This window comes from Malurus melanocephalus, unplaced genomic scaffold, assembly GCF_030028575.1.
Source record: "Malurus melanocephalus ecotype Western Australia unplaced genomic scaffold, MMel_1.1 scaffold_224, whole genome shotgun sequence".
Lineage (NCBI taxonomy): Eukaryota > Metazoa > Chordata > Aves > Passeriformes > Maluridae > Malurus > Malurus melanocephalus.
The window spans coordinates 78,449-93,949 of record NW_026623456.1 but is presented as its reverse complement, the minus strand read 5'-3'; the positions used below and the strand labels follow the sequence as shown (position 1 = coordinate 93,949).

The 15,501-nt window shown below is 58.6% G+C and overlaps 1 protein-coding gene across 9 annotated transcripts; it reads left to right on the top strand.

Moving 5' to 3' along the window:
* Positions 1-528: 528 nt before the first annotated feature.
* On the top strand, positions 529-14,585 carry LOC130578346 (copine-5-like). 9 transcript variants are annotated; one of them, XM_057374355.1, is made up of 21 exons: positions 529-659; positions 1,778-1,818; positions 2,290-2,336; positions 3,440-3,543; positions 4,021-4,060; positions 4,144-4,220; positions 4,953-5,012; positions 5,097-5,160; positions 5,401-5,504; positions 5,705-5,809; positions 6,909-6,950; positions 7,180-7,255; positions 7,903-7,956; positions 8,035-8,096; positions 8,945-8,991; positions 9,573-9,754; positions 10,600-10,727; positions 10,796-10,898; positions 11,766-11,823; positions 12,051-12,124; positions 13,352-14,584. In XM_057374355.1, the coding sequence occupies exons 1-21, from the start codon at positions 577-579 to the stop codon at positions 13,523-13,525; spliced, it is 1,725 nt and encodes a 574-aa protein (XP_057230338.1). In that variant the 5' UTR covers positions 529-576; the 3' UTR covers positions 13,526-14,584. The 9 variants fall into 9 exon arrangements, with proteins under 9 accessions (XP_057230338.1, XP_057230336.1, XP_057230341.1 ...); XM_057374353.1 differs by having other exon boundaries at positions 9,587-9,754; positions 10,600-10,898; positions 13,352-14,585; XM_057374358.1 differs by lacking the exons at positions 2,290-2,336; positions 4,144-4,220 and having other exon boundaries at positions 644-659; positions 9,587-9,754; positions 10,600-10,898.
* The last annotated feature ends 916 nt before the right edge of the window (positions 14,586-15,501 follow it).

Genomic DNA, 15,501 nt, shown 5'->3' with positions numbered 1-15,501 from the left:
AGTACCGGGCTGGCGGGGAGAACCGGGCTCTGGAGGCGGTTCTGGGGATGATGCGGGAGGCAGTCCCGGGGATCTGGGGGTGATTTCGAGGCGGAACCGGGGCCGTCCCGCGGGTCCGGGAGGTACCGGAGATTTGGAAACAGGCCCGGAGATGGTGCGAGGGTAGATCTCAGGAATCTAGAGGTGATCCCGAAAATTTTGGGGCGATCTCGGGGACAGAACCGGGGGTCCTGCGGTGGCGGTGCCAAGGGCGAACCGGGAAAAGAGAGACAGCCCCGGGGGCGATCCCGGAGGCGGTGCCGAGGCTGTCTCGGTCTCCCCGCTGGCGGTCCCGAAGAAGACTCCGGGGCAGTCACGCGTTGCAGAGCCGGGGCCGGGAGCCCCGGGCGGTGACAAAGGTGGTCCCCGCCTCCCTGCGGGCGGTCCCGAAAAAGACTCCGGGGCAGTCTCTCGATGAGGGGCCGGGGCCAGGGCAGGCGCCGGGAGCCCGGGGCGGTGCCAAGGGCGGTGCCGGGGCGGAGCCGATCGCGATCGCGGTGCCGGTGCCGGGGTCGGGGCAGCGGCGGAGTCCGAGGCATGGCGGGTCTGGGCACCCCGGAACCGGGGACCGGCTCTGGCCCCGTCCCGGCCACCCGCGTGGAGCTCACGGTGTCTTGCAGGTAGCGAAGCCGCGGCGGAAGCCGGCACCGGGCACAGGGAGACGCTGGAGGCAGTGGGGAGCGGGAGCAGCCGGGGCTGGAGGGTGCTGGGTTGCACCACGAGGCATTGAAATCCCCTGGGATACACAGGGAAGCATTGGCGAGTAGGGCACTGGGTTGCACGGGAACGCAACGAGATGCACTGGAGGCATTGGGAGACACGAGTGCGGCTACAGCTGACGTCCAAGGGTGCTGAGGTGCACTGTAATGCACTGTGATCCCCTGGGAGGCACTGGAATGCACCGGAGAGTGGGAGCAGTTGGTGGAGTAAATTGCTGGGATGTATTGGAATGCACAGATGCCTTGGAAGGCACTGGGAAACGCTGGGGAATGGGGAGCAGTCAGCGTTGTAGGGAATGGGAGGCACAGGGAGGCACTGGGTTTCACTGGGAGACACTGGAATGTGCTAGGAGGCATTGGGGAGCATTGGGAGCCCAGGGGGTATGGGGACAGAGGGCCACTGGTGAGCCAAGGATGCTGTGGGTGGGGGGCACTGAGGGGAGGGGGGGACACAGGGGGGCAGTGGGGTATCTCTGGGACTGTGCATGCAGGGGGATCAGGTTTGGGGGATTCTGGAGGTGCAGGGTGGTCAGGTTGGACCCCTGTATCCCCTGCACTCCCTATACCCCTTGCCCACCATGCAGCCACTGGGCCCTCTCTTCAGTCTGGGGTCCTGCTTTGGTGTCCTGACAGTTGTGCCCTTGACACATGGCACCGTAACATGTGTCATGCTGTGCACCCCAATGTGTGTTGTGGGGCACATCTGGCAGTGCACCCCAACACACAGGCATGTTCACCAACACCTGGCTGTGCTCACACCCTGCTGTGCACCCTGACTCATGGTTGAACTCCCCAGAGCATGGCATCCCAACGTGTGTCAGTCATGCTTTGCAGTCCAATCCATGTCCTGGGCCACACAGCCTGTTACACACTGGGCACAGCCCAACACRTGGCTGTGCACCCCAGCATCTGGGCACATCTGACCAAGTAAGGGGTACACGCAGTCACGGAAACAGACAGATGATGACACTCACACATAGCACTCACACTCTCACACTCGGTCCCTCCTGCCCCCACAGGCAGCTCCTGGACAAGGACACCTTCTCCAAGTCGGACCCACGTGAGTGGGGCAGAGGGGATGGGGTATGTTTTAGGGTTTCTGGGGCTGTTTTGGCTCTTAGTTGCTTTGGGGAGTCTCAAGGGRGCTTGGGGGTTTCTGGGAGTTTTGGGGTCTCTAGAGGGTGTTTTGGGCTCTGGAGTTGGTTGGATCTCTGGGGGTGTTGGGGGTCTGTGGGGAGGTTGGGGGTGTCTCTGAGATATTTTAGTGKTATCTGAGGGTTTTGGAGGGCCTCTGTGAGCGTCACTGTTTTTGGGGAGTGATGTGGTCTCTAGGGGTTTTTTGGGGTCTCTTAGGAGTGTTGGGGTTCTATGAGATTTTGGGGGTGTTGGGAGCTCTGTAGAATGTTGGGAGCTCTGGGGGTTTGGGGTGGTCTTTGGGGGTTTTGGAGGTCTCTGGGGGATCTTGGGTAGCCTCTGGGGGGTTTTGGGAGTCTCTAGGAGTGCCTGGTCCCCCTGACCCCTCCCTCCGCAGTCTGTGTGCTGTACATACAGCGCCCTGGCAGCCAGCAATGGCAAGAGGTGAGTGACCCGATTGGTGGGGGGCAGCCAATCAGCATGTTGGGCTGTGGTCTTCTGGCCAATTGGCATGATGGGGTGCACTAAGCCTGCCAATCAGGATGTTGGGGTGTTGGCTGGCCAGCCAATCATCAGCATGTTGGGGCAATGACCAATCAGCATGTATGTATGCCAACCAGATGGCCAATCAGCATGTCAGGTTCAGCTAGCCAGCCAAGCAGCATGTAAGGTTCTGGCCTATCAGCATGTTGGGGTGATGGCCAGCTGGCCAATCAGGGTGTTGGGGTGCTGGGCAGGTGACCAATCAGCAGGTCAAATTCTGGCCAATCAGCATGTTGGGGGGCTGACCAATGAGCATGTTGGGGGGGGGGGGTTGGCCAACTGGCCAATCAGTGTGTTGGAGTGCCAGTTGTGTTGGGGTGCAGTGTTGTGGTTGGCCAATGAGCAGTGAGCAGTGTCTCAGGGTGCAGCACCTGGATAATGAGCACCCCGGGCTGCACGGGACAGCAATCAGTGCCTGCAGTGATAACCTAACCAGTGCCCTGGCCATCTGGGGAGCCTGTCGGGGTGCCAGGCAGCCAGCAAATCAGATGTTGGCATGCATCCAGGCTCCGCCTCCATGTAATTAACGGGGTGTTAATTGCGGGATAATAAGCAGGGGGTGGGGCAGAGGGAGGGGCGCCCCCGCGGCACAAAGCGGCACCTGGGTCCGCCCCACCCCTGCCCGCCTCTGTCCCCTACATGTCCCCACGTGTGCCCTGGCCTGGGCTGGCTGCCTGCCCTTGCCCCACCTCCTCCACACGCACGTGTCCCCTGTCCCGAACCCAATGTCCACGTGTTCTCGTGTCCCTGTGTCCCCATGTCCACATCCCCATGTCCCACTGCCCCCATCCCCATGTTCCCACCTTCATTCCAATGCCCCCGTTTTGCTGTGTCCTGTGTTCACATATCCCAGTGTTCTTATGTCCCCAAGTCCCCATCCCAAAGCTCCCATGTCTCTTATCTCCATGTCCACATACCCCTGTGCCCACATCACCACATCCTCATGTCTCCATGTCCCTGTCGTACTGTCATCCCATTATCTCCACTGTCCCCACGTCCTCCAGTTTGGCCGGACCGAGGTCATTGACAACTCCCTGAATCCTGACTTCCTGCGCAAGTTTGTCCTTGATTATTACTTTGAGGAGCGGCAGAACCTGCGCTTTGACCTGTGAGTGACCCCAGTGTCACCCCCCCCTCTCCCCCAGGATTACCCCCTGGCCACCCTGTCACAGCCTTCCAGTGTCCTTGGTCCCATCCCTGTTCTGTCCCCATTCCTGGACCATTGCCACCCTTGTTTACATCCCTGTCCCTTCCTTGTCCCGTCCCACCCTCATCCTTATTCTGTCCACTCCCCATTCTGTCCCTGTACACGTCTCATCCCTGTCCATTTCATCGTTTCCCCATCTCATCCTGTCCCTGTACCACCCTTGTCCCATCCTATCCCTATTCTTTTCTCTATCCCATCTTCTACTTATCCCCATCCCATCCCGTCACCACACCTAATCCATCCCTATTTGTGTGCCATCCCTGTCTCATCCCATCCCTGCTCCTCCCTATTCCCCTCCCATCCCATCCCTGTCTCCATCYCTGTCCCACCCAAGGCCCCCCCTTCTATTCCACACCCACATTAACCCTCTGTCCCCAGGTATGATGTGGACTCCAAGAGCCCTGACCTCTCCAAGCATGTAAGTTCAGGATCAGCCCTGGTCCCCTGGCCTTCTTGGGATGGGCATCCTCCTGGTGACATGCGGTGTCCCTGATCCTGTAGGATTTCCTGGGCCAGGCATTCTGCACCCTGGGGGAGATTGTGGGCTCAGCTGGCAGCCGCCTGGAGAAGCCCCTGACGTGAGCCCCACCTGTGCCCCCAGGCAGAGAGACTGTGTCTCTATGTCCCCAGTGCCCCCTGGTGCCCATGTCCCACCTCAGTGAAGTCCCTGATGAGAGCCATTCTTGTGCCTCAGTGTGTCCAGTGCCCCCAGTGTGTCCATGTTCCTCCTAGAGAAAATCCTGAGCCCCCTAGCCCCAGTGTCCGCATGTCTTCTCCAGAGAAGCCCCTGACATGATCCCCCCAGCCCCAGTGTCTCCCTGGAGAAGCCCCTAAAATGACCCCTGTGGCCCCAGTGTTCCCATGTACCCCCAGGTCTCTTTCTGTGTTTCCAGGATGGACCCAGACCCCAGAGCCGACAGTGGCATTTTGGGGGGCGGGCTTTTGGGAGGAAAGGCATTTTTTGGGGTCTGGCTTTTTGGTGGGGTTTGAGGAGTCTGGCTTTTTCTTGGGGTAGTGGCTTTTGGAGGGAATGTGGTTTTGGGGAGGGCATCTGACTTTTGGAGGGATCTGATGATTTTGGGGCTTGGCTTTATGGGGGGGGCAGTTTGTTTTTTGGGAAGTGACTTTTTGGGGGGCTGAATGTCTTTTGGGCACTGGCATTTTTGACGGGAGGATCAGCTTTGTTTTAAGGTGCTAGAATTTGAAGGGGGCTGGTTTTTTTTTTTTTGGAGAGTTACTTTTCTTATAAGGGAGGGGCTTTTTCTTGGGCGGGGGTGCCCTCCATCACCCTTCAGCACGTGTTCCTGCAGGATGGGGACAGCCATTATGCAGCCCCGGGGCAGGAGACCTGCCCCGGCCACCTCCAATGGGTAAGTTTTGGGGTGCTCAGTGCGTGAGAGACACCCCCAGGACACCATGGGTGCCCTTCCCATGCTCACATCCCATCCTGACAGTGGTATTCCGGGGAAGAAGTGTGGCACCATCATCGTCCTCGCTGAAGAGTTGGGAAACTGCCGGGTGAGCCATGGTGGTGGGGGGGACGACAGGAGGAGATATCTTGGGGACCCTCCAATATCGGGGGTGGCTGAGACACATCAGCCCGCACCCCAAAGATGTGGGTGAGGGCTGACTATCCCCACAGTGTATCTATCCCCCCTGTCCTGGATCCCTCCTTCCCTAATGGAGCAGCCGCCCCTGCAGGATCCCACTCCTCAGGGGGTGGCAGGGTGAGTGTTACCCACCAATCCCACCCACCAGGACGTGGCCACACTCCAGTTCTGTGCCAACAAGCTGGATAAGAAGGATTTCTTTGGAAAATCTGATCCCTTCATGGTCTTCTACCGCAGCAACGAGGACGGGACGTGAGCAAGCACCCCTCAAAACCACAGTGACCCTACACCCCACGAGAGGGCTCAGTCCCAGGACAGGACAGCCCAACGTCCCCGTAGACTGGCATTGGGGGGGGTTGTCCACAAATCCTCATTGCACTGTGGTGGTGACGGGTTGTGGGGTGTTGGGATTGGGGAGTGATCCCCTTGCTCCCCGCTTGTCCTGCCCCCAGTTTCACCATCTGCCACAAGACGGAGGTGGTGCGGAACACCCTGAACCCTATCTGGGCAGCTTTTGCCATTCCGGTGCGTGCCCTCTGCAATGGGGATCATGACCGGTGAGCACTGGGGTACTGGGACCCCCTTCACCCCCTCTTTGGCCCCAAAGACCTCCTTACCCTTCTTGCCCCCACCTGTAGGATCCACTAGAACTCCTGAACCCCCTTACCCCAACTCTGCCATGCCCAGGGACCCTTGCACTTCCATCTCTGTGGTCTTCTGAGACCGCCTGAACCCCCTTCCTCTGAAACACCTGGTGGCCCAGGACCCCCTGCAGCCCCTTCCCCTGTCTCTGTGGTCTTCCAGGACCCCTTTCCCCCTCTCCCCTCATCTCTTTGGGCCCCCAGGATTACATTTTTCTGCTTTCCTCCATCTCTCGGGTCCTCCGGGAACCCCTGCACCCCATATCCCCATCTCTGTAGGCCCCAAAGACCCCCTCCACCCCTTACTCCCATCTCCATGGTCCTGTGGGGTCCCCTGAAGCCTCTTCTCCCCATCTCTGTGGTACTTCTGGACCCCCAGCACTCCCCTCACTCCATGTCCATGGTACCCTAGGACCCCCTTCCCCTGTCTCTGTGGCCCCCCAAATCCCTTCCCCTGTGTCTGTGGTACCCCAGGACCTTCTTTACCCCCTTTCCCCTATCTCTGTGGTCCCAAAGATCCCCTGCACCTCCTTCCTCATCTCTGTGGTACCTCAGAACCCTCTGGAGCCCTTCCACCCTCTTGTGGCCCCCTGAGACCCCCTTACCCCATCTCTGTGGCCACCCAAGACCCCCAGAACCCCTTCCCCCATCTCTGTGGTACCAGCATTACCCACATCCCTGGTGTTACCTGCTTTTGCCTCAGTTTACCCATCTTCGCAATGGACATCATCACTGTCACCAAGCCATCCCCCCTTCCCCAAGCCAGTGTCATCAGCTGCTGTCCTGGCAAACAGCTCCTCATGCCGCTTGGGCCCTGTGTTGGATGTTGCTGTGGCAACGATGGATAAAAATATCCCACCAAGGAGGAGGAGGAAGGAGGAGAAAGCCCAGAGGCGTCAAAACAAATCCCACAGGGAGGAGGGGGGATTGTGTGTGATGGATCTCCAGGGGAGGGGGCGGATAGGATTTGGGGGTGTCAGGGGATGTTGGTGACACCCCCACCCCTGCCTTGCAGAGCCATCAAGGTGGAGGTATACGACTGGGACCGTGATGGCAGGTGAGCTGGGTGTGGTCCTGGGGACCCCCCACACCCTGGCCCTGCAGCCCCCGGATTACAGGGACTCCTCGGTGATGGGAATCCTCCCGGCTATTTGGTGCTCTCTGGCTGATATGAAACCTCCTGGGCGATGGGAAATGCCCCATCCCCACATCCCTGAGTGATGGGAGCCCTCCCAGCTAATGGGAGCCTYCCTAACCCGACTGATGGAGACCCCCCGGCCTTGCAGCCACGACTTCATAGGGGAGTTCACCACCAGCTACCGGGAACTGGCACGGGGTCAGAGCTGCTTCAAYGTGTATGAGGTGAGGAGATGGATACATGGGCAGGGGAGTACTGCACCCCCTGTGGGGGTCACAGTCCCACTGCCATGCCCCCAGCTGTTCTAGTCATCAGGGTCCCTGTGCTGCATCCCTGGGTATCATGGTCCTTGTGCTGCACCTCTGGGATTTAGGGTCCCTGTGTGGGTGCTATGTACCCCAGGGTCCCCGTGATGCAATCCTGGGATGTTATGGTCCCCAGGGTCTCTCCCAGCAATGCACGCTGGCATGTCAAACACTCGAGGGTCCTCTTCCTGCACTCTGAGGTGTTGTGGTGCCCATAGAGGTTTACAGTCCCCAGGATTCCTGTGCTGCACCTCAGGGTGTTGGGGTTCCCACACTGCACCCCTGGGGTGTCATGGTCCCCATGCTTCACCCTGGCACGCTGCACCCACAGCTGCTCCCTTGAGGGTCCCCTGCCCACCATGGATCTCCAGCTGCACTAGAGTTCCCAGGGTGCCCCCATGCACCCCTGGGTGTCACAGCCCACCAAGTGCTCCTCGAGTACAGTGCTCTGACCTCTGCCTCCGCCAACCCTATTTCATGCCTCCCTGTTCCCCAGGATGTGACACCCCCCATCCTTCTGTCCCTGTGAGGAGCAGCCCCCCTTCCCTCCCCTCCTATCCCCRCAGGTGGTGAACCCCCGGAAGAAGATGAAGAAGAAGAAGTACCTCAACTCAGGGACGGTGAGGATGGGGCTGTGGGGCTGGGAAGGACACAGAGGGTGTGGGCACTTCCCCAGCCTGATCACCATGTCCGCACAGGTGACACTGCTGTCCTTCACTGTGGAGGCCGAGCACACCTTCCTGGACTACATCAAGGGCGGGTGAGCAAGGGGTCCCCAGCACCCCCAGCTGGACCTTTGAGGGTCCCCAATACCTCTAGCTGTCTCTTGGGAGTACCGAGCACCCTGAGCTGCTGCCTCAAGGGCAGAAAATCACCAGAACCCCCACGTGATCCTTTGAGAGTCCCCAATGCCTCCCACCACTCCCTCATGGGCACAGGTTCTCCAGAACCCGCATCTCCTTCCTTGAAGATCCCCAGTACCCACTGTTGCTCCCTCAGGGATGGGGAGGGAGATCTCTGCTATCCCAGTTCCTCACTGTGGAGTCTCCAACACCCACAGCTGCTCCACTGGGGGACCCCARCACACCTAACTTCTCCATTGGGGGTCTCAGCATCCCTATCCAGATGCCTCTTTGGGGGCAAGGGGTCCCCATTACCCACAGTTGCTCCACTGATAGTCCCCAGAACCCACAATTGCTCCTTTTGGAAGTCCAGCAGCTCCCTTTGGTATCCCCAACACCCACAGCTGCTCCTTTATGGGAAGAGGGTCCCCACCATCTCCATCTTCTCCATCGGGAATCCTCAGCACCCCCATCCAGATGCTCCTTCATGGTCAGGGGCTCCCTAGCACCCCAAATTGGTCCTTTGAGGGTCTGCAGCACCCACAGCTTCTCCCTTGGGAGTGCCTTCTCCCTGGCACCCCCAACTACTCTCTTTGCGGTCCCCAGCATGCCCTGCCTCTTCCTTGGGTGCAGCATGGTGACACCTCAATGCAGGGACACTTGGGTTGCTCTGAATTGGAGGATGGGTGCACTCAGTCCACCTGTGGCCCCAAGGATGTCCCCACCACAAACCCCCTGTGTCACCTGAGACCACTTTGCCCCCCAGGACCCAACTCAACTTCACAGTGGCCATCGACTTCACAGCATCCAATGGTGAGTGGGGGCTGTGTCCCCCCAGGGCAATTTATTTGGGGCAGTCGTAACCAGTTTGGTGTCATGGTGGTGTCATCCTTGTCACCAGATTGGGGACATGGTGGTGTTGTCTTTGTCACTCTGTTGGGGACATGGTCATGTCTCTGTTGTCACTAGGTTGGGGTCATGATGCCATTGTCCTTGGTGTGGGTTTGGGACCATGACAGTGTTATTTTTGTCGCTGTGTTGGTACTACAGTGGTGTCATACTTGTCGCCAGCTGTCACTAAGTTGGGGATGTGGAGGCATCATCCTTGTCACCAAGCTGGGAATATGGTTGTGTCACCCTTGTCACTGGGTTGGGGACATGGTGGGATCAAGTTGGGGAGATGGTGTCATCCTTGTCATCAGGTTTGGGTCATGGTGGTGCTGTTGGGGACAAGATGACATCACCCTTGCCACTAGGTTGGGGCCGTAGTGCTGTCATGGGGTGGTGCCATGGTTGGGGGGATGCTGGAGGTGTTTTGGGGATGCTGGGGGGATTATGAGGATGATGGTGGGGCTGTGGGGGTGCTGAGGATGCTGAGCCCCGTGCCCATGCAGGGAACCCCTCGCAGCCCACGTCCCTGCACTACCTGAGCCCCTTCCAGCTGAATGCCTACAGCCTGGCACTGCGGGCCGTGGGGGACATCATCCAGGACTACGACAGCGACAAGATGTTCCCAGCCCTTGGCTTTGGTGCCAAGGTCCCCCCGGATGGGCACGTGTCCCACGAGTTCCCACTGGTGAGAGGCCAAGGTGGCATAGGACTGCAGATAAAGGGTGGTGTCCTTGTCAACCAATTGGGGACATGGTGGGATCATTTTGTCACATTATTTGGGATACAGAGGTATTATCCTTTTCCTTGGGTTGGGATCATGGTGATGTCATCCTCGTCATGTTTTAGGACCATAGTGGTGTCATCTTTGTCACCAGATTAGGGAGGGGCATGGTGTTGTCTTTGTCACTAGGTTGGGGACGTGGTGGAATCATCTTGTCACCAAGCTGGGGATGGGGTGTTGTCTTTGTCACCAGTTTGGGGTTATAGTGGTCACCAAGCTGGGTACATAGAGTGTTTGGGTTGGATCTGGATTGGGGATGTGGTGGTGTCATCCTTATCCTTAGGCTGGGGACATAGTGGCATCATCACTTGGTTACTGGTTTGAGGCCATGGCAGTGTCATCCTTGTCACATTATTTGGGACATGGTGGTATCATTCTTGTCACAGGGCTGGGGATATAGTAGCATCATCCTCCTCACCATTTGTCACTGCCCTAGGCACATATTGTTGTCCTTGTCACTAGTTCTTACTGTGTTGGGGACATGGTAGTATCATTTTGTCACTGGATTGGGGGTGTGGTGGCATTGTCCTTCTCACCAGGTTGGGGCCATGACAGTGTCACCCTTGTCACTGGATTGGGATCCTGGTGGTGTCTCCCACATTACCACATTGTGGACATGGTGGGATCATCCTTGCTAGCATTTGGGATCCATGGCAATGCCATCCTTGTCTGTGGGTGGGGTCTGTGGTGTCACCCTGTCCATGGGTGGGGGCCATGTTGTCAACGTGGTCCCGGTGGCCTTGTGGCAGAATGGGGATGCATCAAACCCGGCGTGCYGTGGCATTGCGGGGGTGCTGGAGGCGTATCAGCGCAGCCTGCGCCGTGTCCAGCTCTACGGCCCCACCAACTTTGCCCCCGTCGTCAACCATGTTGCCCGGTAAGAGGGGCCCTGTGCTGTGGGGTGGGGTCTCTGTGCCCCCCCGGCGTCACGCAGGGTCCCCTCAGCTCGGCAGCCACGGTGCTGGATGGGTCCCAGTACTTTGTCCTTCTCATCATCACCGATGGTGTAATCTCCGACATGGCCCAGACCAAGGAGGCCATTGTCAACGTGAGACGCCCTTGGTGGTACTGGGGCAGGTGATGGGACCCCTGGGTGCTGGGGAAGGAGCTGGGACCCTTGGGTGATGGGGGAAGTAGGGAGGGATTGGGACCCTTTGCGGGGGTAGAAAGGGTTGGGGACCCCTGGGTGTTGGGGTGTTGAGGAGGGGCTGGAACCCTGAGAGGGTGGGGGGTGGGAAGGGGCTTGGACCCCCTGGGTTCTGAGGGGTTGGGGGTGGCTAGGACCCTTAGGGTGGGTGAGGAGGAGCTGGGACCCTGAAGCTGAGAGGGAGGGGGTAGGTTGGGACTCCTGCTTGCTAGAGGGGTGGGGAAGAGGCTGAGAGCTCTGGGTGCTGGGGGGTTGTGGACCCCTGGGTACCAGAGGCAGTGAGGAGGGACTGGGACTCTTCAGAGGTGGGTTCAGTAGGGGCTGGACCCCCAGGGTTGGGGGGATAGGGGTGTCTGGGATCCCTGGGTGCTGCAAGGGGTCTGGGAAGTTCCTGGGACCCCCCAGTGCCAGTGGGGGCATGGGTCTGAGACCCTTGGGTGATGGGGGGTGGTGAGGGACTGGAATCCTTTGTGGGGGGTGGCGGGACACCTGAGTGCCGGGTGGTGAGTTTGGACACCTGGATGCCGAGGGGTTGAGGAAGGTGGTGGGTCTGGGAGTCTTTGGGTGATGGGGTGGTAAGGAGGGCTGGCACCCCTGGGAGGGGTGGGTATGATATGGGAGTGATGAGGGACTAGAATCCTTGGGGGAAGGGTGTTGGCTACCCTGAGTGCTGGGTGGGGAGCGGAGCTCATTTGATACCCTGGGTGCTGGGTGGGGAGCAGGGCTCATTTGGTGGCAGCATCATTAAATTTTGTGGATATCCTTCAGGCTGCCAAATTGCCCATGTCCATCATCATTGTGGGGGTCGGCCAGGCCGAGTTCGATGGTAAGATTTGGGGGCTGGGCATAGCTAGGGGAAGGCTGGAGGGGTCGGGGGTGTCCCTTGGCCACTGGAGCTATGAGTTGAATGTGTCACGACATGAATGGGCTCAGCATACCCCAGTGAGAGGGCTTGGTGGTTCTGGGTGTGGGGTTGGGAGGAATATAATGGGATCCCACCCTGGAGTGGGGGGCACTGGGATACTGCTGACCTGCTCCCCACACCCTTCTCAGCCATGGTGGAGCTGGATGGGGACGACATCCGCATCTCTTCCCGTGGGAAAGTGGCTGAGCGTGACATTGTCCAGGTACCAGATCCACCAGTGAGGAATTTGGGGATTCCCTCCCAGCCCACCCAGAAGTATGGTGGTGGGGGATGCCCTGTCACTCCTGGCATGCACTGAGTGGGACCCATGTGGAGGGATGATAAGGTGGCCTGGGACATGGGGCAGCAGTGGGATTTTGGGGTGCACTGGGAAAAGAGGGTGCACTGGGATTAGGGATGTACCTCGGAATGAGGGTGCACTGGGACATGGGAGTGTATTAGGATATTGGGGACCCTGGGACATGAAGGGGATGCTAGGATGTGAAAGGAATTTTACTTGGAAATGGGGGGGATTGGGATGTGTGGGATGTGCTGGGACATGAGGTGCATTGGGAGATGGGAAGGATGCATAGGGGAAAAGGGATGCATTAGGGTTTGGAATGTACCTAAATGGGAGGAGACACTGGAACATGGGGTGTGCTGGTGATGAGGGCCTTCACTGGGAAAAGAGGGTGCACTGAGATTTGGGATGTCCCTTGGAATAGGGGTGCAGTGGGACATGGGGTGTATTAAGATATGGGGGACACTTTGGCATGAAGGGGGTTGGTACTGGGAAATGGGGGGGCACTAGCATGTGGGGGGCACTGGGAGATGGAGGGGCATGTATGGGAATCTGGGTTTGCACTGGCACATGAAGAGGGCGTGTACTAAGACATGGGGGAACTTTGGGACAATGAGAGGGGGCACTGGCATATGGGTGTGCCTGATGTAGGGGGGCACTGGGACATGAAGGGGGTGTGTATTGGGAAATGAGGGGGGCATTTGGATGCAGGGGGCACTGGCACGTGAGGAGGGTGTGCTGGTGAATGAGGGGGGCGCTGGGATACTGGGATGGACCTGRATGTGGGAAGCAGTGGGACATGGGGAAATAAAGGTGGGCACTGGGATGTGGGGGCTGTGGAAAATGGGAGGTACTGGGATATGGAGGGGCATTGGGGCTTGGGATGCACTTGGATGTGTGTGTGCCTTGGGACATGAAGAGGGCTGTGCTGGGAAGTGGGGAACACTGGGATGTGGGAATACATTGGGACATGGGGGGGTACAAGGATATGGGGGGACACTGGGTCTTAGGATGTACCTGGATGTGGGAGACACTGGGACATCAGGAACGGGGAGGGGACACCGGAGCTGCTGTGTTGGGGACACACAATTTGCGGGGTTTCCCGGCCCTGGACTCCCTCAACCGCTCTACCCCTCTCTGACTCCCCAGTTTGTACCATTCCGTGACTACATGTCAGGGGGTCCTGGCGCAGGGCTGAGCATGGCAGGTCTGGCACGGGAGGTCCTAGCGGAGATTCCTGATCAGCTCCTCTCTTACATGAAGGCGCGGGGCATTAAACCCCTCCCTGTCCCTCCCATGTCCCTTGAAACCCCTCCACCCTGACTGCCCACTCCTGACACACCARATCCCCTCATCCCACCCCAGGACCCTCTGTCCAGAGGCCAAAGGCAGCCAGAGTCTGCCAGGGACCTGGAAATGGGGGTTCCTCTCCTCCCCTCCACAACCTCGGGTCCCCTCCCATCCAGGTTTCCACCACCACTCCCATAAACCAGCTTTTGGTGTTCTGAGGGGGATTGGGATCGTGTTGACTGAGCATCCTTGGCCACGGGATATGGGTTCCCCCCCCATATACCATCCAGGACAGTCCTGACCCCCCCCAATAAGGGACAGGGAGTCTTCACCCTCCTGAGGAGAAAGCTGGGGTGTGCAGGAGCCTCCCACAAATGTGGAGTGCCCCTCCAGGGTGATGCATGATTCCTCCTCACCCCACCACCCCTCCCAAATCCATAGACCTTGCCCCCACTCCCCATTTCCTGGGCTGATTCCAGTGGGGCCCCCAGTGTTTTTTGTGTTCCCTCTTGCCATGTTGCATGTGTCTGTGTAGGTTTGTATTGAGTTGCCTTAAATCGCAATAAATTATTGTGGCTTTAATTACAGCCCCCTCCCCCGGGACTCCCCAGCATCTCCCCTAAAAGGCGTCCCCCTTGGTTGCGTGTGTAACCTCCCATGCGTGATCCTCCCCACCTGTAACTCTCCCCAGCTGTGTGACAGCTTCTGGGACTGTGACAACTTCCCTGCTCAACTGTGTGACTCCCCACCGCCAGCTCTGACCCCTCCCATCTGTGACCCCCCCAAGCTGTGACCTCCCTCCAGCTGTGTCACTCCCTCAACCTGTACTCCCCCCTGTGACACCCCAGTTCTGACCCTCCCCATCTGTGTGAACCCCCACACCCCATGTGAACCTCCTTGGCTGTATGTGCCCTGCCCCTGGCTGTGACACCCCCAACTGTGTGATGGKCCCCATGTCTGATATCCCTGGCTGTGTGTGATGGCACCACACTGTGTGATACCTCCCGACTGTGTGTGACACTCCCAGCTGTGTGACCCACTCCCGCAGTGTGTGACCCCAAAAATTGCAAATACACTGAAACCACTTGGAGTGGGGGAGGGTTGGGTTATTTACCGGACGCTGCCCCTCCACACCCCAAAACTGCTTGAAGGGGGCCTTGGGAGTCTGTGGGGGCTCACAGACTCTACACCTTAACTGAGGGGGTCATAAAGCACCTGAAGCCCAGTTGGGGAGTTACGGAGACCCCACATCTCACCGGGAGGTTCACAAAGTATCCGCACCCCAGTTATGTGGGTCACAAAGCCCTCACACTCCACTTTCATGGGTTAACAAAGTACCCCCAACTATAAAGCCCCCCACCCCAACTGGGGTCACAAAGTGCTCACACTTCAGCTTGGGGGTTTATTAAACCCTTGCATCCAAATTGAGGGGGTCACAGACACCCCACATCCCAGCTGGGTGGGGTTGCAAAATGCCTATCCCCTAGCTTGAGGGTCACAAAGCCCCCACACTCTAATGGGGGGGTGAAAAAGCTTCCTCCTGCTGGCTGGGAGGTGGGGGGGTTGGTTTAGGCCCCCCTTTCCCCCCAGAAAAGTGGCTTTCCAGTGTAAGGAGACTGCACCAGTGCTGAGACCAAACCTGTCATAGGGTACTGGGGGGACACCCCATGTTGAGGTGGCTGCTCTCGCCCTGCCTTCCTGCACCCCTTCAGGCTGCAGAGGCCTGAACCTCTGGGCTGCAGGGCCCAGACCCTCAAATTGCTTCAAGGTTCCATTCTTTATTGCTGCATTTCCCCCAGCCAAGGTCAGCCCTGGGGGAAAGGGGCACAGACCCAAAATGGCACACCAAAACATAGGGGACCTCACCCAAAATGGCACACCAAAACATAGGGGACCTCCCCCAAATTGAGCTGTGTGAGGGGTCTTACGTTACTGTGGAGAAGGGACAGGCAGGGAAAGTCACCCCTTGACCCCCCTCCCCCCATAGCAGTAGTGACATTGCAAGGATC